We start from the raw sequence: 22,064 nt of genomic DNA on the forward strand, positions 1-22,064 counted from the left end.
ACTCTTGTCACTCTCACTCTAGGGAAGTTCTTCCTCATGTTCAGATAGAACTTCCTGTATTCCGCTTTATGCCCAGTGCCCCTTGCCTCACCACTGGGAACTGCCAAAAAGAGCTTTGCCCCATCCACTTGGCACCTGCCCTTTAGACATTTATAAGCACTCATAAGATTCCCCCTCAGTCTCCTCCAAGCTGAGCACTCCCAGGACGTCCAGCCTTTCCTCAAAAGGGAGATGCTCCAGCCCCCTAATTGTCTTTGCATCCCTCTGCTGGACTTTAGGAGCTGCATTGCTTTCTTTCCCAGAACTGCACACACTTCTCCAGATGTGGCCTCTTCAGGGCTGAGTAGAAGGGGAGGATCACCTCCCTCGACCTACTTTCTGTACCTATGCCACACCTTTTTGAATGCACCTGAGGACACCATTGGCCTTCTTGGCCACAAGGGCACACTGCTGGCTCATGGCCAACCTGTGGTCCACCAAAAAGCCAAGGTCCTCCTCTGCAGAGCTCCTTTCCAACAGGTCAGCCCCCAGACTGCTGATGCATGCAGTTTTTCTGCCAATTGAGCAGTTGTTCCACTGTGTGAGCAGTGCAGGTTCAGCTGCTCGTGCTAGTTGGGCTATAAGCTGACTGGCTTTGGACTTGAGTTGAGCCAGGGCTTACCTGGCTGCAGCTCAATGTTGGCAAAAAACAGGCTGTGAATTCAAGCTCTGAAGTTGAGCTGAGAGGCTCTCTGGTGAAGGGCTAGCTGTTTTGCAAGTGCCGCTAATGAAAAAACTGTGTTTGAAGTCTTGTTGGGAGGTCAGTGGAATTTCTCACCTCCTCTCCCACTGACTTTGACTGCATGTATGCTAAATCAAAGACGTCTACCTGAAAAGGCAGACACTACTTTCATGGATAATTGCCTTTTCTTAAGATACTATTTTCAGTAACAACAGCTGTTTTAAAGTTTAAAGCTCTTCATCCCGAAAGTATGTGCAGATGAGCAGCCTTAGTCAGGCAGCATTTGTTTAGGCGGTAAGAGTGACCAGACAACCAGATACAATTTTTGTGCTTTCTTCCAGCTGACAGGCTCATGATTAGTCACAGGTATTCCTCGCTTGTGTTCAAAGGACTTGAAACCCACAAAGTTTTCCTCTGCTTCTTGCCTAATTTCCTTAAACTCCTCACAGGAAAACCAAAGCACTTAGTAAAATAGAATGTTCAGATTCAAAGCAAAATGCTTAATGTCTACAGAGACAGAGATGTGGCACATAAGCTGGGAGGTTTTTTTCAGTGGGCAAAAGGTCTTTTCTTTAATATTTGGATAAATCATGTATGCTCCTGTTGAAGCATGAAAGCACTTCTGTGATTACTCTGTATCAAGGCATGCAGTTTTGATAAGGCGACAGAGGCCACCCCCTTGTGCATGAACAGACTGTGAAGAAATGTGCAGAAACAGACAATCTCAGGTTGCCTGTTGTAACATTTCTCTGCTATGTTGTACCTACTGTTGCCGTAGGGCACTGAAAGAGAAAGGGCGTTGGCCCAGTGCAGCACATTCATCCTACTCCATGCTTGTAAGAAGGAAGAATAGAGATTTCCTGGTTGCTCATAATCCGTGAGTTTCATTGCCTGTTGGTGTTATAACTAGCTAGACTATGCAGAAAACACATGAATACAACCAGAAGCTGATTATGATACGGAAGATGAATGTGAAAGTAAAGTGTAAATAATTAAAAAGAACAATGAGGGGGTGGGAGGAGAGGGCAGGGGTAAAGGAGCTTCTGCATTCAATACCTGATTCTAATTAATATTCATTTATGTAACTCTCATTGAACTAGAGTCTGCCTTCAGTGCAACTGGATATTTGAGAGAGAACATCTTCCAAGAATTTTGATCTATAACCTTTAATAGGAATTGTTTGAACACCTAGAAGGATAATGGGGCACTTTAAGTGCATTTATTTTCAGTGCTCACTATTTGCATTTGTAGCATTTTCTAACAGGATTTTGTTAGCTAGCTACATGAGCACGTATTCTGTCTTCATAGAAATGCATTTATAAACACAGTAGGTCTGATACTGTAAAGTAGTCTCACATTCCAGGTCTGTTTTTCTTGCATGCATAATACAAAGCTAAAGCAAAACCATAGATCTTTTTGTGAAGTGAATGTTGGATACAGTTTGTCTTTGTGGAAGTTTCAGATTTGGTCAAGTAATTGGACAAAAAGAAGGCAGGGAGGAGGGAAGAGAGTGGTCCGTTCGAGGACACCACTTTTAAGCAGTCAAATCATGACATCAGTGGGTTTTTAGAAGCAAAGTGCTTACCTCCAGAAACATGAGTTTGTGCCAAGAGTGCATGAGATCACTGCTTTCCAAAAGAAAAAGATAACTTACTTTGGAGAACACTTTATGGAAAAGCAGAATGCTGTACTTTGATTCTTCATCTGGAGTCAGTGACTGTATTATCAGCATTTTAACTTTTTCTGTATTTTCTTCAGAAAAAATCTCAAAGTCCTGTCTGGAAAACTGCTTTGGACAAAGCGTGTGGCAGCAGCAATCAGCAGTAGCACCATGCTGGTAGCATGGCAGAGCACAACAGCTCTCCAGCACTCAGTGCCACCACCTTGTGGATACGGACAAAGAGAGCCTTCAGCTTCCATCACTGGCAGTAGGCTCATTGCTCCCAAAGCTTAAATATAATCCAGAACTCCAGTTCTCACATGCATGTTCCTATGGGAGGCATTCCTTAGATGTAAGGTTCAGGATTTGCTGCTTCATACTCCTTCCAATACAGAATTTCTGGGCAGTGCCTTTGATAATGGACTGCTGATTATACACAGATACCAACTAATTGCCATGGATTCAACCACCTTCTCAAAGCAGCCCAAACTGCCTTGCACAAACCAGTTTTCTATTACCATGTCAATGTTTTGTTGTTGTTGTTGTTGTTTTTCATTTTAGTTTTCTCCAATACAATGTATGTGGTGATTTTAAGTTCAAGTAAATCTTGTTTCTCTTATTTCATGTTACTAAGAGATGCTTTGCAGTATTTATGTCTCCTTGTGATTTGGAAAGCCCTAGCCATTCATTTTCACATCTGGGAGGGGTTTCAGACAAGAAAGCAGAGGGAGAAAGAGGAGCATAGTAACAGGCTTATGTGAAGGAAAGAGATCGTACTCATTTGTCTGAAAGGCTTAAGTATTTATACAGTTTTAAAAGCTTTAAAAAATGGTACTGGGCAATAAATGTCAAGTGATCCTCTTCAGCAGCTTTGTGATGATCTGTCTTGGACTGGGCAACTGAAGTGACAGTGAACATTGATCAGTTCAAGGCAGAGCACTTAGTGCAGTTCAGTACAACACCAGCCAGGAACTGGAGAAGTGTTGCCTGTGTGGAACAAATAAAAACTAAAATAGTACAATAGAGCAAACTGCATAAGGAGTTATTTCACAGTGCTGTAATTTATCTGCATCTCTGTGGTGAGTGCAAAGTGCATAGCTTGCTTTCCTTGAAAGGGAAAGAGGTCTGGAGAGAGGCGTATCTCTGTTGGTGTGGCTGTGGAGGGGCAGCTGGCTGAATGCGCACAGCTTGAGTGAGGGGAGCGGGCCAGGAAGAGAGGGACTGAGGAAATACCATGGTTTAGAATTATTTGAACAACCATTTTGGTATGCTGTGTTATTCCTAATGTAGCAATTAAATCCCTGGACTTTGTTACAACTGAACTTTGATTGGCTTTCATTTGGCTGTCTTGCCTCTATTTGTTTTTTGACAATGTGACATGTTTACTTAGGTGTGCCGTTCTGCTTCAACGAAACAAGGATTCACATCGCATTTATAAAAGGCATTGCCTGTTCTCCTGACCTGTGCCACGTCTGCTGTTCACACACAAACCATGAGGAGAGACTGAGGTTGGCCAGGAATGATCCGTCCCCACCCCAGTGCGGGAGTCTTGGGTTACACTGTCTGCAGCCCTCGTTAATCCCTGCTGGGCTGAGGAGTGCTCGTGGCACACATCACAGCAGTCAGGGGGCTCCTCTAGGGCTGATCAGCTCCGCTGACTGAATGCTGCAGGAGCTGCAGCTAGACTCATTTTAAGCCCGTTATCCTGCTTTTACTTCCCACTCCTTACGCTACCATCACCCTTATTGATCACCAGCCCTCCCTTCTCCTGCTCTGTTCCCTGCTGCTTCTTGTCCGGTTCTGTCAAGTAGCAGTCCTTGTGCGTAATTCCATCTCAGCCATCCCTGCAAATGCCTTCTGTGGCTTTTAGAGATGGTGCAATGACTGCTTTCATGTGCTTTCCTTATGGAGTGGCTATCTTGATACTTTCTGCATATTTTGGTAGGGGTTCAGCTGAATTCTCTCTTTACTCCTTCCAGAAATTTGAAATAAACTTTGTTTGGTCCTGGAGATTTATTGCAAGCTTCGTGGAAGGGCCAGAACTGATGCAAGATCTGTTCCACATGGAAAGGCTAATGCAGAGTTTGTAGCCTAGATAAAAGCAGTGATGCTCTTTGAGTTTTGTGTGCCTCATTGACAAGAGTGTACCCCAGGCTCAGTGCCAGCCCAGCAGCTGCCACTCGGAAGGCTGACCTGGCTGGAGCAGAACCCATGTGCTCTTGAGCATCTTCGTCCTCCAGCTCAGGTGGCAGGGGAAGCGGGCAGAGGCACACATGTCCATCTTGTCCTCCCTGCTGCAGAAGTGGGCCCAGGATGAATATTGCTCTCTGGCTTCACAGCAGCGAGAAACAGACCAGAGTCCTGCACAACCAAGTGCTTATAGGCAGCAGCTAGGCCAGTGTTACTTCTAACTAGTTTCTCATCTATTGCCAAGTAAGGGCAAAAATGCTCATACTGGGAAAGAAACTTGTATTCCTACTCCTTCCCAAAGGCTGGCCTTGGATAAAGACATTATTGCTGTCAGTTTACTAGGTGCAATCTAGTAAAGGCCAGGACAGTGCCCTATTTAAGCAGGGAAGGCAAATGAAGATTTTCCTCATCTCTCTTTGCAAGTACAGTGAGCACTGAGCAGTGCAGTCCTGCAGAGCACAGCAGTTGGGAACCTTGCCGGGCAGCACTGAATACCACAGCTTTGCTCCAGCAGGGAGACGTGGGCTTTGTATTTAGCATCTGCTGCGCTACTACAGCAAAACTTCTCTTCCAGCTGTTGAGTTTTTAAACAAAATCTCTACTGAGCTTAGAAATGCTAGTCAGGAACCAAGCAACAGACAGAAAACTGCCCTTCAGCCCTGCATGGCCCTCACTTCTGAGGCGCTTCCCCTCTGGCAACGGTTTGATGTGGTGACTCATCGTATTGTGTGCACCACATTTGACAGGATCTTGGGGCCGGCTTGGAAAGAATCTGATTAAAAATAATATAAATAGATGAACAGTGGATAAACAGTTGCTCTCCCTTGTTCCGGGATTCTGAAGGACTGAGCTTCCAGAATGTCACTGGAAATTAGTCAGCTAAAGAAAATAAAAAAGGGGAGGGGAGATTCTCATATAAACACTTAAAGGGACCTTGAAAATTGCCAGTAAATATTTCAGGACCCTGCCACTGTTGTGCTAATAATGTGATAAGGAGACCATGAGGAAAGCCCTACAGAATGGTTAGAAAGCAGTAACAGCTATGTCCTCTGCCCCAGGAGGGGAGACAGAACTTTAGAGCTGTTCCCAAAGTGAACACAGTGCAATTTACATCACGTGTAAGAGATTCCTGTGAGTCCTGAAAGCACTGCAGGCAATGCTCTCACAGGAGAGCAGGGAGGTACTGTCGCCCAAAAAGCATTGAGCAGAGATGGAAGCAGGAGGAATGGATACATTTTGCTTAACCTTTCATTTACAGAATTAAGAAGTGAACCATCTACCTAGATTTAGAAATGTTACAAAGAATTTGTGATCTGTTGAGTTGTGCATGTAACAGCGATGTTATCTGCCAATTACTTTTACCTGAATATTGTCCTTAGATAATTCATCCTAGAAGATGCCACCACTCTGTATACAAAGGACTGTAGTGTACAACACTGGGTATCCTGACTAACCTAGTGGTCTAGATGTAATTACAGATCTGAAACCCTGCTAAATATTTTGCTTCTGCACAACTCTTCCAACATTTCACATAGGTTACAAATAAGAAGCTAGCCCCTCACATTCTGAAGGTCCCATTTTCAGCCCCTTTTCCACCTCCTTTGGTACAGAAAGGTGAGTGCATGCTCTTAGCAGGCCATGTTGAGTATACTCCACTTGGCTGCCTCACTATTTTCACATTGTCAGCGGGTAACCAAACTCATTAGTCACTGAGGCATCATGTAATTGCAGGTGGATGTGGGTAGATGATATGACAAGCTATTTAATAGGTACTTTTCACATGTGTCAGAAACGTTACCACTGCAAACTGTCAGAAGCTGTGGAGCAAAGCATGGGGTGGCAGGGAGGTGCGAGGGAGGAGAAGGAGGAGGCGGCTGCAGAGGGGCTGGGAAGTGAGGTTGTGAATTTAGCTGAATTTCAGTATCAAATTCCTTCATCCAAATTAGCAGCTGGCTTGCATTCTCAGTCTCCTCATACATTAGTGGCATGTGATAGTTCATTTGCCCCTCAGATCCTGTCAGCAAGATACTGGGAGGGTTCTGGTACAGCAAATGGTAAGAACACCTGTCCATCTGCCTTCCCAGCACCAACATGCCTGCACAGACAGCTGTAGGCAGAATCATGCCCATTCAGAGCAGGTTAATTGACTGAAACCACATATGTACAGATTCCATTTTTGGAGATCTGAGTGTTTGCTTTCACATCGCTCTGTTCTTTCCTAGGTCAAGGAACACACCGCTCAGAAAGGAGACTCTTAGGCACCCGTTTCAGTCCCAGGACACTTCTCACTTTTGGTAACATGCAGTGCTCTTCCCTCCCCTCGCTGAATGCCATGCTTAACTGCAGATGCATTGTCAGTGTGACACCTCCCTTTGTTGTTCTCAGCCTTGTGAGCCCCCTACAAGAACAGTTAATCAATTTGATTTTTTCTTTCCAAGGCAGTGTGAGGGAGGGAAAGAATTCAGAACACCAACGATACCAATTAAGAGTAACAATTTTAGATGTGCATCTACTGAGATTTGATTGTGACAGAAGGTAATGTCAATTAGAAGTGACCTTGAACTGATAAATACTTGCTAAGGCAAACTAAATTTATTAAACAATAATCAAGAAATGCAGGTCTCTACAGACAATAGATGTAAGAGGAAAACTAAGAGAAGAAAAAGTCTGCTGCCAAGAGAAAATGATAAATAACACACCTTCTTGTTCAGCCCTAAATGAAAAATGTCACTACTTTAACAAGAGGACTATATTAAAACTAACTCAAAGAGCAAAGGCCAAGTATAAGTCAGAAAACAGTTTTAAGGCTTTTTGCTACCCTAGGGATTAATTACTCAGCTATGACAAATGAAATGCAGCATGGCACTGCTCACATCTTACTCTAATTTATTTTGTTTTCTGGCTGCATCTTCAGAGTGAAGGCTTTCTGCTGCTCCCAAATCCCCCAGCCTATGCCACTAATCACATCCAATTTAAAACAAACAAACAAACAACACCAAAGACAATCTAATTTCCATTCTGGGTCAACACCATGCTGTCACAGAGCCACGAATACACAGTAGCACTGTGCTCTCCTACTGATTTGCAGTCAGGAGGGTTCCATCAACCACGAGCCAGACTGACCTGAATAATGAAATCTCACAACATACGCTTAGCCTTGGCTGTTCTGCAGTCAACGAGCACTATTATTATGTTCGGATGCCTGCTTTATGGAAGGCACATGGATCCTTTCTCATTCTTCTGCTGGCCACTGTGTGAAAGCCAATGAAAAGCCGTAAGGAGGATTTGACTCACAGTGCATCACCCTGTGAAAAGCAATGTGATCATTTCAAAGAAAAAAAAAATAGTCTTGTGGGTATAGATAAATATTTATTATCAGTTGTACTTCATTTTACTTGAAGTCCTTAAACAGTTTTCCTTTTTTGCCAAAATGTTGCATCTCTGACACAGTCGCTACTGTCACAGCTTCCCTGCACCGGGAATGCACAGCTTACATGTAGATTCCAAAACAATCTATTCAAAGTAAAGAACTTTCAACTTTAGTGCATATGGAGCTATTCAAAGATTGGTAAAAAGAACCCCCCTTCCCCCTCCCAAATGAAGAATTCATTACAAAGAGATTTCATTACCAAAAGTGAATATACAAATGCTAAAAAAATGCTGGCTTGAAAAAGTGATTTCAGAATGTACTGTACACATTGTAACAATTTATTATATAAGCTGCTTCTGCATGCAAGCAGTTCTTACATTTGGTGTAAAACATTTATACACATTCTTTACAATTTGTACATATTTAAATGGCTGTATCAAACAACACTGCGCTATGGAATTTTGGAAGCGAACAACTAGAATTGGGAGGAGAGAAAGACAAGGTTTATAAAACGTGAACAAAACCCATGACACTGAGAAGCATCTGGACTTAGGCTGAAGTCTCTTATATTTTGGTTTCAGGTTATTCAGGCAGACCTAGATTTTCCTTCTAGCACACAAAAATAACACCAATGCAAAATCGAGTAAGGCAACTATTCAACCAGCAGACTGTACCCGTCTCCTAGAATGGCTTATGGGAAAATGCCTTTGCTTTAAAAGTTTGCTAAAATATTTAGATTCTAGTCATATTTTTGCAAAAAAAAAATTAAAATTGCACTTTGGCTTTTTGGATTGCTTATGGCATTAAATGAATTACCGTAGTTGGTGCCCACTTAGAACAGCGCTGTTATAAAAAGCCCAGGCCCCAGGTGATATTTTAGTACTAAGAAAGGTGACTTCAACTTCAGATATGATGAGCAAAGTACATTTGTGTGATAACTGACGTACCTTTGTCACCTTTCACTTTGCATTAGAAGGTAACAGAAAGTAAACCCAAGCCAACAGCACACCATACTGCAACATGAAGACCTGAGCTCTGCCAGAACTGGAGGACTTATATCAGTTTGTGAAGACGTGAGGGTCCCCTTTACTGAAAGGCTTAGAACTCTCAAAGAGGTACAGCTCTGAGGAACACCAGTGCCCTATGGCCTAACACTGTGTGGGTGTCAAAATGCTGGCATGGAAAACTGTTTTTCACACCTTCCTGAATGGCTCTTTCCTTGTTTATATTTTGTCTTTTTACACAGTGCATAGCGAGAAAGAAAGAGCCTGACAGAAGCTCTGAGGTGTTGTGCCACAAGAATAAGGTTTAGTTACAAAGAAAAGAAGAAAGAAGAGTGAATTGTATTTACCAGAAGTCACAGTGGGAGCGGTATGCCATGGCCACGTGTGGGAAGCAAAACTTAGAACAAGTGTTTGCTCAGCCGATAATCATCAACATATACTAGAAACAGTCACAAATACAATCCCTTCTGGCTACTGAATTGCTGGAGAACTGAGTATAATGAGTAGGAAATCATTTTCCCATGCTCACCCGCTTCCTCACTTACAAAAATTGTAATTCTGATGCTGACAAAGAATTTTTGGAATAGCATCTGATAGATGCAAGTCTGCACAAGGTCCATGGCAACATACCAGTTTGATGATTTAGAACCCTACAACCGACAGCATTATCTAGCTGTTTTTGCTTAAATAATGACACAAAGGGGAGAGCATCCAAGATAAAAAAAAGAACATTATCTTCTGGATTCAGGCTGATAAAGTAAACATTTTATATAATTCTTTTTTTTTTTTTTTTTTCCCCATAACTGATTCGTTTTTTGGCTGGCAAAGGCTAACAAGTTTTTATTGGCATTGCCCCCAGATCAGAAAAGCACTTCAAGGTGGTTCTTTGTCGTTGAGTACTCCTTATTCTCTACATCACAGGAAAGCGGCTGAGTGCCTGCCTCAGCTTCTGTGCAATCTGAAACAAAAAGACAGAACATACTTACTAGGCAGGCACTTTACACTATGCAGAAATAACAGTGCAGGCAGGCAAGAAATCAAACAAAGCGTTCCCTCATCTTTCAAAAATTGCTGTCTTTCCTCAGTACCCCCCAACAGGTACAAGACTGTCAACACTGTTCAGCTGCTCTCTTAACACCACAAATACAACACAGTATTTAAGGGAGTTCCGTGCAGTCCACGTATCCCAACTTTTTGTTGTTGCCTTCTCCTGAAAAAGACTATGTCAGAACTGTCAGAAACAAAAGTACTGTTTACACAGCAGTAATGAACGGCCTCGGCCTTGGAAGGCAGTCAGCAGAAATATGTAATCAATAAATGTGGCTATTAATGGCTGGAAATTGTTCCTGGCTTTGATATAAGCCACCAGTAATCCCTCATGCTCCTTAGCCTCCAGCAATCCAACTCTCCCTCACAAAGAGGATCACTGACTTCGTTTATTTGACTGCAAATATTCTAAGTTCAAAATCCCAGGTGCACTCAGGTACGAGAAAAAACAAAGCAGTAATTTTGCTTTGTTTTTTCTCCTCCAAGCCCCACTGAGTTTGTAAGCTACATCCCTCTTCATGTCATCGTAATATTCAGATAGTCTGTTACTGCAGTATAACAGAGCTAGACTTTTTGCTAAGTATAATATAGGCTCACCTTATGCTTCAGGAGCTATTACAAAAGGTTATTACATACATGCATGAATTCTCTGTGGCTTGTATGTTTTCTACACGCTGAGACACAGGAAGTACACATCCTGTTAATCATTGAATCACAGAATATCCCAAGCTGGAAAGGACCCACAAGGGCCACTGAGTTCAAAGCCTGACTCCACACAGGTCCGCCCCAAATTCAAATCACATAGAGTTCTCTCTGTTGTAATCAGCCTTATCCTTTTTCATGTGTTCTGAAAGCAATAGCGAATGCCAATTGCTTGGCCTGCTACAAGCAGATCAGAGAAAGCTCACTTTTCATACTAACTTCTGACAAAAAAGGAAAAAAAAACAGCATCACAATAAGCAACAAACCTTCCTGCCACTCAAAGGTCAAATTTTGTGATGCTCAGAAAGCACAACTGCATTGGTTTGTATACATAGGGCTTGCAAAGCATTCAGTTATAGAGATGCTTGTGCTCACACATATACTTCTTGCCTTGCTCATTTTGTACTTTCACCTGACAGTACCACGGGCAGTGCTGTCACCCTGCCTGTTAGGTTCTCCAGCAATGCACTATGCACTGTAAAAGCCATTGAATCAAGCATGACTTTCAGGAAGTGCAACTATTTGGCTGAAAGTTCTCTCTACTGGACATCTGAACATAGACTGATGTTGTGCTAGAGGCTTGTCAGCCATTTCTAAGGAGACAAGGGGGGCTGCTTTGCTCCCCTACTGTCACCCTTCTGCTTGCTTTGGATCTGACTTGCAGTTGGCTGGAAGAAAGAAGCAATAATTCTTTCTGGAGAGGTGTCTTTTCCTTCCATGTGAGATTACACAAGCTTGGTTATGCCATAAGCCTTATATATAGTGGAGCTATAGCTACTTGGAAGGTCTAGCTACCAATGTATCAATCATGTTCTGATATCCATAATTCAGGGGGACTACAGGAACAAAACCAAGCTTTTCATGAAATCTATCTCCTGGAACAGGGCTACACATCAGAACAGAGTTCCTGGGCTCTTTCCACAGCTCCCATGATAGCCAGCACCCTACATGTGAACACAGATCTGGTCCCCGTGCTGAGTGAAAGAGGAAGTTCAGTACAAGGAGACTGTCAAGGCTGCAACCAGAAGAGGTTAAGAACTGGGACAAAAGATAGAAGAAATTTAAGGGAAATATATGTGCCTGGCTGTATCAGACGAGCCAGAAGAACTGAGCAAGGTGACCTGATAGGGGATCTGGTATTTTCAGCAACTGAAGATAACCACTGAAGTGCCACTTCTTGCTACATGAAGTGCAACCAGTTACTAATTACCCCTTTAAGTCTAGCCAGCTTCTAGCATACTCAGACATTTTACCAACACATCAGATGAGAAAAATCCTTCTCAAGTTGCATTTCATAAACTAGAAAGAATAACATGGATAAGAGCAACGTTAAATGAGGACATATTACATAAGTCACCAAATCACTGATTTGCCACCCCACACGCCTATACATCAGACTGTAAATCAGAGAAGCTTCCCTCTGTCCTTCCATACAATGGGACAAAAGTTTCATTCAAATGGCTTTATTTATTTATTTATTTATTTATTTGCTGTTGTTGAATTTGTTGCAGGAGGTCTTCTTTACAGCATTTTTCAGGACTGTTTGGTAATATCTCTGTGCACGAATCTAAAACAAGTTCTTTGTAACCTCAGTAGTGGCACTGAGAAAACCAAACGAAACTGACAACAACTAGAAAAACCAAGCTATCAATTAGCACCAATAAAGTTTTTCACCACGGTATTTTAGGTCTAATATCACATAGCCACGCACACAGGAATAGCATCTGTACGGAAATGTCACTCATTCTTCTTTCATGGGGGCTTCACCCCCCTCCCTTTTACAATTCTTTTCCAAATATCGTACTGGGAGAGGTTCATACAGAAAGATGACTAAACATAGTGAGTATTTCTCATAAAAGTTCAGTACAGTACGTGCCAGGAAAATGGCACCAAAATACTGCATCTTACCGTTTCATAAAACTGTGCCTGCTGCTCCAAATAAAGACGAATGACACTGTTGTAGTCATAAATCCGGTTACTGTGGAAGTGATTCATCTCAGCTGCAATCAGATCCGGGAGGCAAATCATTCAAGAGAAGTGTTCATAGTTAGGAAAGGTTTCCCTTACTTCAGGTTAGTTACTGTGCAACAAGCTCAGTGTCCAGCCCTGCCAGTGTATTTCCTATTCACGTGCCCACAATCTGTTTAGCCTGCAGTGCTGAAGTTATGATGGAACTATACACACAATTGGTAGGGTGTCAAATACTCACTGCTAAAGCACCAATGCTTTCTGGGTAAAGCCAGGTTCTTGTTACAATACTCAGGGGTACAAAGATTTGATATAGAAAACAAACAGGATTTTGTCTTACTGACATTAACTGTCCTATTGGGAAGTTTTTCAAACATATTTGGCTTGGGAATTCAGACTTCCAAGGGTACAAATAAGTTCAGGCACAGCTGTAAACATTTAGATAAAACAAAGATACAGCCAGTAGTTTGACCCATTCTTGACCATTTCAGAAGGAATCTGAGAAACTGCATCACTGAAGCCATTCCTTTCACCAATTTCTGCATCTTTTGTCAGATCACAGCTTATAGCTGAAATAAGTGAAATGTATTTTGAGCTATCAATAGAGGGAGAAAAAACATTTGAGACTGCAACAGCCATCCTCAAGGTCTTTTCCCATGATTCCCACGGATTACCACTTGAACAGAACAATACTTTTACATCACTGCATCTAGGAAGAAACGATGAGAGAAGGGAGGAGATTTTTGTTCTTGAATTGGCTCTGTGTGCTGCATTGCCTTCTCCCTGTAAACTACCAAGTACTCTTAGCTTTAAGTCAGCTAAAAGAAGCTAAAACACTCAGCGATGAGTAACCGCATTGAGGGCAGTACCAGGATGCACTTTAGAGTCTAGTAATGTGCAGGCCTGAACTCTGACTCCTCAATTCCCTTTTTTTTTTTTTTTTTTTTTTTTAAGGTGCAGTGTATTACATCTCCTATTTCCAACATCTCTAACCAAAAAAAGTTTGAACAACATCCAGGAAATTAAGTCTTATCTACAAGAACATGACACTCAACTGGATCATGCCTGATTAAACTCTGAGTTGGAAAAACACATACATGTTCTCAACTGCTTCCTGCACCAAGGCCCATGGCTTTATTTTGAGACTCACTATGATTTCAAAACGAAAGAATTAATACTCTGGGATGCTCTTATTTCAAATGTCATATTGCTACCACAGAAAATACACATTTTGGAAATGCAATTAAAAGCAAACAAAAGAAGAAAAACAAAAAAGTGAGGCAGAAAAGCAGCTGTAATTCTAGGAAAACAAATAGGTAACAACAATTTCTGGTAGAACAAAGATTCTTTGCCAAGATTTTCTTACTTAAAAATCCTTCAGCTCTACAATATTGCCATTTAGCTCCAAATTTGTTTTACCTTGTAGTGCATAAGCCATTGTGCTCACACGTTTCACCATATTCTGTTTGTCCTGTGGTGTTATTTTACTGGTTGCAACTAATTTGTCACTTTCCTTCACTCTTTCTATCGCTCCCTGTAGAAAGCAAACGAAGAAAGATTAAACAAGTAACCAACTTAAAGGTCTTCACAGTCATCTACAATTCCACTAGCCACATTTTGATGTTGCATAATATATACACAGAATGACTGATAGGTTTGTTATTTTGCTCCACTGCTTGCAAGATGCGACTTAAAACACAGGCAGAAACATGGTAACCAAGAAATTGAGTTTGGTAAAGGCAGTAATAAGCAAAAATACACACAGAGGAGACAAAAGGATCAGGTTCCAAAATTCAGCAGAATGACATAGGAGACACCAAAAGCTTCAAACTACCAAATGCCTGTAGAACCTTACCCACATGTTATGCAATATTCAGAAGACAGACACTGTTTTCCAAGAGACTACAATTCACTGCAATATAACATGATTCAAGAAAACCCTCAAGTCACAAGCAGGAGCGGTAAAAAGAAATGCCTCCTCCTTATCAATGGATTTAGACTGCACTTTCCTTTTCATGCCAAACAATATTCAAAAAACCCTGTTTATGTTGTTGGAATAACATTTGTTCTTCCCCATGCAGGTCTTCCCACTGCCCAACTCCTGTGAGTAAACGTCCCTCACGTACCTTATGAGCTCCTATGATGTCAGGGAAGCAACCAAGAAATCCCTTATACTCATGATTTGTTTCCATCAGGAAGTGCAGATCTTTCTTTGGCTAATAAATAAAGCGTATGCATTGTTAAAACTACCTGAGACATTAATATCACAGACACAGTAAAGAAATAATGAAGCCAATAAATGGGTTGGGGAAGAAAGGGAAGACTAGAGAAAAGTAAGTGAAAAGCTTAATTGCTTGTTGCAAGTTTTTCCAAATTTAAACAGGTCTTTATTAAGATATAAGCTTTTGAGCACCAGTAACAAGAAGCCTCAGTTCTTTGTTCTCCTTAACACTGGCCTATGAAGTGAGTGCTTTCCCCCAAATTCTCACAGGATTTTCTAGTCCTAGCAACTGCAATTTCAAGCAACAACCCCATTGCTATATGTGTACCTATACAGGTGCATCTCCTTAGTTGCTTAATTGTGAGGCTGTGTAAGAGCTTCCAGATTCAGCCTTCAAATTAGGCTTTATATTTTGGAAATGAACCTTAAACACTCTGCAAACACTGATTTATAGCTTGAATACCAATATAAAATCTGGATTTATTTAAACTAGATTGTTACCGTAGCAGGCAATTGCACTGCAGCAGGCAATTGCACATCAAGGCATAATGAAAAGTAGGAAGATTTGGATCTTGTAGACATCTGGGGAATACAGGATAAGATGGAATCCTATCCTTGATTAAATCTCATTTTGTTGTTTAATGAACATCAAGAAACAAATACATGTTAAGATAAAGTAATCATTTTAGCGTTTTAGAAGCCAAAATGGCTTTCTGTTCCAAGAGAAATACCTTATTGCTTCCTTCCCAAACTGACATAGAATCATAGAATCATTTGAGTTGGAAAGTACCCTTAAAGGCCGTCTAGTCCAACTCCCCTGCAGTGAACAGGGACACCTACATCAGGTTACTCAGAGCCTAGTCCAGCCTGACCTCGAGTGTCTTCAGGGATGGGGCATCCGCCTCTGGGCATCCTTTTTCAGGGCCTCATGATCCTTATTGAAAAAAAAAAAACTTTTTCCTTATTTCCCAGCTAAATCTCCCCTCTTTTAGTTTGAAACCACTTTCCCTTGTCCTATCACAAGAGACCTTACTAAACAGTCTGTCCCCTTCTTTCTTACAGCTGCCCTTCAGATACCAAAAGGCCGCTCTCTTTTCTCCACAGCTCCTTCTCCAGACTGAATAGCCCCAGCTCCCTCAGCCTGTGAGGGTGCATTTAAAAGTATTAATAGCAGTTTCACTTAAGTGGTCTGCATCATTAGCATTTGTTACATTTTAATACAAGAAAAGGAGAAAGAATAGTCACATCCACACAGGTGATGTATTTATACATGCTATGTCAGTGTGAGCAATGTGTGTCACAATGCTTCTACCTGATCTGCTACAAGGCTGGCGATTTCTTCATAGGTTTTTCCTGCTTCTGTTATTGCTTCATTGAGATCAGATTCCCCTAAAAGTAAACACCAGTGTTTAAATTACAATTTAAATTACAGCCACATCTTGATTCAAGACCAGTTTCTGAAATACACTCTTTTAAAATTACACAAGCCTACTCATCATTTCATAACCCAAAATAATAGAAAGGTTGGAAAAATATTGGTTTTATACCATTAAAGAAGGAAAACTATGAAGACCTTGTACAGAATGAATACTGGAGGGACCATTCATATACTGTTCTACCATATCAGCACCATTCATTTCCACACTTCAAAATTATATGTTATTTAGATATACAGGTACTCCCGCACAGGGAGCACCAGGAAGCCTACTAAAGTAAGAAGGAAGGAAGGGAGAACAAAGAGGGTGATGCTAGGAGATAAACCAACAGCGCTCAAGGCAGATCTGAAGGTCTGTTTTTTTTAACAAATTATTTTCATTCCTGACAAGCAGCACTTTCTCCATAATGCCCTATGGAACAGTGATGCTACCCTTAAAATCCCCAGCAGTCCAGGATCGTAATTATTAAAAGGCATGAGGGGCAAAAAGAGGCCCTACTAACATTTTCTCATTGCCAACAAGCTTTCTCAGCTTTTAGGGAACTCTTCTATCATATTTTCAAGCTGAGTAAGAATCTCTGCTTTTGAGAATGAGCTTCTAACTTTCTTCGTCACATGAAACAAATAAAAGGCTGCAGAAGCTACATGGAAAAATACTAACATCACCACAAATCCTAAGCTAGGCAACACCACAAACACTCCTAACACTGTATTACTAGCAGCACATGACTATGTGAGACAAAGATAGAAACAAGCCTTACACTCTTGTTTTTTCATGCCACTTTGCCTTCCCAAAACACTGTTTTTTGGTGTGTTTTTTTTTTGTCCTTGTTACCTTGTCCAACGCACTCAGTCAACAGTATGGAAAGCAAATCAAGGTAGAGAAGGTGGAAAGTTTAATTTGTAGTTATCAAATATTAGCTTATGAAAATGTTATCCTTTCAGACACACCTTGATACCAGGCAGCAGTTAACATCCTTTAAAGAACATTTTGTTTTTATGCTATAGAACATTAATCATTGACTTAACTGAAAATTACCAAATGTCGATTTCATTAGTGATTGATTCCAACATTGAAATAGTTTCTTCTATAGATGTTTAACAAATTATTTTATGTCATACTGCACTCTTTCATTTCAGCATGTCCTAAAGGAAACGGGGTAATGACTAAATGTTGCTTAAGGTCTATCAGTCAATTCTTACATTCCATTAGACTAGTTTTATGATGGCAAAAGCTCTGACAGAAGGCTGATCTTAAGTGCTAGTAAGTCCAGCCATACAAACATGGTTAAAAAAACAGCTGTTTTTCCCCTGTTTAAGCCCGTTATGATAAAATAAAGATAAAAACAACAATAATACCATTGAGAGACCAAAAAGGTATGTAATTCAAAAGTTATCTTCTTCCTATTAAACTATTAAAAAAATAAAAAATAAAAAATCAGAGAGATCAGTTCCTCAGGGAGGAAAGTGATTTCACTATTTTGGAATTCCATAGGTCTGTTGAAAAGTAACCTTGAGTTTAGCTTAACTGTTGCTGAGGCAACTGCTAGATTTCTAGGACAAAACATCTTGTGATTTTTATTCAGTTCAGAAGCCAGGTTGGTCTAGATATTGGCTGTTCATTTTGTAATTCCATAGAAAGAAAATGACCTTTCCTGTCTGTGTATAAAAAAGGCTACAAGCATTCAAGTAAAAAGAAAACCTCCCTGCTTCTGTGCAGAACTCACCTAAGGGACTTCCATATACTGGAGATGCAAATAAGCCCTCCAAATACATGCTTTTTCATGTGGGGGCAGTGGAGCACAGAGTCTGCTGCTTCTAGCAAGAACAGGATTAACAGGCATTCACTCTGCTATGGAAGCGCACCCTTAATGATGCAGGTAAGAGTTGTACCAGACAGCGGATCACAATAACAGACAGTTACATGAGAAGCAGAATAGTATCTGCAGCTCCTCACATTGCATTCTTATTTTCTGCAATCTCTTTCTCAGGCCATGCTACAGCAGTCTTAAAGAGTCAGATTTCATCTGCCACTTGCTGCACTCTTCAAGTTAAAATACATATCAGCAGAGTCAGGTCATGCTCCATCAGTCAGTGCCCAGACCAAGCTAGCTTTCTGAAGTTACTGTTTGCAATTCACATGCTCACACATCAGAGCAACTCAAATTCCACCAGCACATTCCTGCCATTAACTGCTGTAAGCGTGGGTTTCGGTAAGAGTCTTTTTACTTGGACAAGTCCACCTTTTTAACATTCTCAGCTGCTCAAGAGTTGTGCAAGATGCTAAGCTGGGAGTGGGTAGCTCAACTGGAGCCATGAAGGCTGAACCAGGTCCCAGTTCAAAGATATACCTGCTGGCATCTACAACAAAACTAAAGTAGTGTTCATTACCGTATTCCCAAAAGAAACAGAAAGGCCTTCAAAGTTTTGATTAAAGATGCATGTAGAAAGACCAATTAAAAAGTCCAGTAGTACTCCACAGATATTTTAACACAGTCATGAGGAGAAACTGATATTTTCACTGCTTCACAGGCCTGCCTGCGTGCTGTTACAGGGAGACGAAGGAAGATGTAAAAGCATGAGGAGTCTTATGGAAACGTTCAGCAGAGTATCTCTCAGGAGTTTAGCTGGTTGGTAGATGCCAACAGTAATCACCTCAGAGGGAATACACCAGCCATGCTGAAGGAACAAATATTTCATAAGATGTGATTAGAACAGAATTTTTTTCTTTAATTTTTGTCAAGAAGTAATTTTTTCCCCCCTCAAAGTACGTTTCCAGGAGTAGAAAAAAGATCAAGACTGATGTACTAAGAAACAACATGTAGCAAGACTTTTTTTGGTGCAAAGTACTTGTGACACTTGCCACGTTCAGCACTCAAGCAGCCTGGAAGACAAGATATCCCTGCGGCTAACTGGTGCAACTGCGAAGCTTACATGCAACTACCTAAGAAAATTCTTGAGGGGTGATGTAGGATTGGGAAATTTCACTACAGCGGAATGGCACAGCATAGCATTTGAAACCACATAAGAGAAGCTGTAGTATTTTAGGCTGCATTAGCTGCAGATCATCACACAATGCAATGAGACAGGCAATTCAGTGCCAGACTGAAAGACGCTTGCAGACATATTCTGGAACTTTCCAATATATATTTCTGGACTAAAATCATACTTTCAAAGCACTTGTTCCTAAAATGGATTGGACAGTACAGAGGCCCTTGGCCAAGTTACAGGAAAACCCTTCAATGTATCATTAATAGTTTTTAAAGTACCCTCGCCTCTGCAAATACTGGAGCCAAATTCCTTGTATGCCCTGTGGTAGGAATGAATTGATAAGGCTCATTTTGCTGCATAAGAAAAACAGCTTGAGTGAATCAGCTTAACACACGTATCTTGAATGGTGCTATCTTAAACATTTCAGACTGAATTTAGGAGAGAAGGAAGTGGACATTCAATGCAAGGCTCTGCAGAGTTAAGGACAAGAGTTAAGACTGAGTTAAGCTCTGAAGAAAGAGTTAAGGACAGTAGATTTGTCCCATACAAACTGCAAATGAACTGACATACCAGATATGTTGCTAGAAGTCAGCTACCAGTAGCTGGAAATGCTCACGTAACAAAACTGCCATCTTCAGTGGTCTACACAATTAAACTTCCAGAATTTATCATCAGAAGTAAACAAGCACAGGGGAGTTGGGTGTCTGAGTAAGGATGAAAAAGATGAAGTGATTCAGCTACCAACAGAAACTAAACTGAATCCTTTTCAGTATGGTCAAAGGAACCAATCTTCTTTATTGAAAATCCAGAAAAATCATACCCCATACTCAGCCTAGCTAATACTTCTTTGTTTGAAGGAATAGGTTCAGTGTTGCCTTTAAATACTGAGATTATGAAAGCTGCATGCTATCAGTTAAATTCAGGAGCTTTTATCTCTTGCACAGAGCCCGGTTAATCCACAGATCTGTAAGTGAAGCAGCCATCAAATGAAACCGCACACAAAGAGCAGGCACGGCAGACTGAAGGTAGCAGTAAAGACAATATAAAACAACGCATGTACTGCATTTGTTGTCTTTTCCTGAAAATGGAAATTAAAAAGAGAAGTCCCATATGTTCTTAATTCTGAGGAAAAAAAAACAAACACTGGTGTACCAGCTATTAAAAGAGCAAAATACTTGGACTGGGAACAGAGGCTATCAGTGAGAAGGGCATTCTTCCTCTGCAAAACACCAGGATGCAACCCAGTGCAGCTGGGCAAACAGCAACATCCTTGCCTTGTTCTCAAGAATCATGGGGTGTACTTTTTTTTTCATACCACCCAAATTGAAAGGCTGATCTACAAGTTTGCATCCTCACTTCAAGCCATTATTCTTTTTCTTTTATCCCAGTAAAGAATGCGCATTATAGTTCAAACAAATTTCAATCCTTTCACAAGAATTCTTGCAGCAGATTGTACCTGGGTAGGATTTACTGTTTTCTAACCCATGCTGAGTGTACATGGCTACACAAATTCTCTGCTTGGTTTTCATATACAAAAGTAACATTTTCAGTAAGATACTACATTCTAATTGTAAACAAGCAATTATCCTGTTTAAGTACAGGACAAAGATGAGAACAAACTACAAGAAGTATTCCAGTATTTCCAGCATCGGAGATCCTGAGTTTCAAAATGGACTGCATTTTAATACATGCTTTTTGGGGAAAAAAAGTGTTCAGAGTATAAATTGAGGAACAGGTTATAGTCCAAATAGTTAATGGTTAATTAAAAGTTCTAAAATAGAAAGACTTCAGGAAGTGTCTATGCATCAACCTTTAAGGTTTTAGAACAGAGCAATTTTGCTATAAAATATAAGAAAAAGAATTGTAGTTAATCTGAGAATTCCAGAGAGAATATATCCCATTAGCTCTCTTTGGGATATGAGGAAATGTTTCCCAGATAATGAATTCAGCACATTAAAGTAGAAATTTAATTTTGACTTTACAGACTAAAGAGAACTTGAAAAGTCTGCAAAAATAAATTGCAGTTGATTCTCTCAATTCCTCTCCTACAACTTTCATACCCAGTGTGACAAACTCTTTTTTCAGGGCCCTTGAAGAAGGAAGGATAAAGGATGGGAAAGGCTACAGCAGCCAACCCCCCACCACAGTTAATAGCATACAAAAACCTAGTAGTAAGTTTTTCATCCTTGTGTGGAGCTGTTGTTGCACACAACAGTTCTGTAGAAATATTTTCAAGGCTCCACTTCCTCCCCTTTCCTCTGATATGACAGAAATATAGGCCAAAAAAAAAAAAAAAAAAAAAAAAGCTACAGCATGTTTTGCCAGTTAGCTCAGTGATTAGATTATATATTACTGAGATCAAACTAAACTCCACCACTACCAACCCAGCACCTGATTCCAGAATGAAAGAAACAAGACTGCAGATTAAAAAACAACCATAATAAACATGGAGCAACACGGTTTTAGTAGTTTTCCAGAATCATGACTGACATCTAAATTCAAAAAGGAAAGAATCAAGACCTTCGCAAAACAAACCCCAAACATAGCACAATGTAACTGAAATATCTTTTGTTAACTCAAGTACAAATGAAACTGCAGAAGTACCTTGGTAACCACTAGTGTTGAAGACCAGTGCCAGGCTCTGCAGTGCTTTTCCGATCTTCTGGTATTCCTTGGGCAGTGCTGAAAGTGACAAAGGGATGGGGAAAGAGGGAAACAGAAGCAAAAATCTTTAAGATTTAATCTTAATTTGCAA

At 40.8% G+C, this 22,064-nt stretch overlaps 1 protein-coding gene across 4 annotated transcripts in view; it reads right to left on the bottom strand.

Annotated features, from left to right (window-relative positions):
• Positions 1-7,927: 7,927 nt before the first annotated feature.
• Positions 7,928-22,064, bottom strand: part of SNX9 (sorting nexin 9) — a 60,394-nt gene continuing 46,257 nt past the window's right edge. For all 4 annotated transcript variants that reach the window (XM_048935273.1, XM_048935272.1, XM_048935271.1 and 1 more), the window contains exons 13-18: positions 21,914-21,991; positions 16,196-16,272; positions 14,789-14,878; positions 14,082-14,196; positions 12,603-12,694; positions 7,928-9,903 (exon numbers count right to left, since the gene is read on the bottom strand). In XM_048935273.1, coding sequence (XP_048791230.1) covers positions 9,856-9,903; positions 12,603-12,694; positions 14,082-14,196; positions 14,789-14,878; positions 16,196-16,272; positions 21,914-21,991 — 500 coding nt within the window. In that variant the 3' untranslated portion in view covers positions 7,928-9,855. The remainder of the gene's footprint in view (positions 9,904-12,602; positions 12,695-14,081; positions 14,197-14,788; positions 14,879-16,195; positions 16,273-21,913; positions 21,992-22,064) is intronic.

The sequence above is a fragment of the Lagopus muta genome, chromosome 2 (assembly GCF_023343835.1).
Source record: "Lagopus muta isolate bLagMut1 chromosome 2, bLagMut1 primary, whole genome shotgun sequence".
In the NCBI taxonomy this organism is placed as follows: Eukaryota; Metazoa; Chordata; class Aves; order Galliformes; family Phasianidae; genus Lagopus; species Lagopus muta.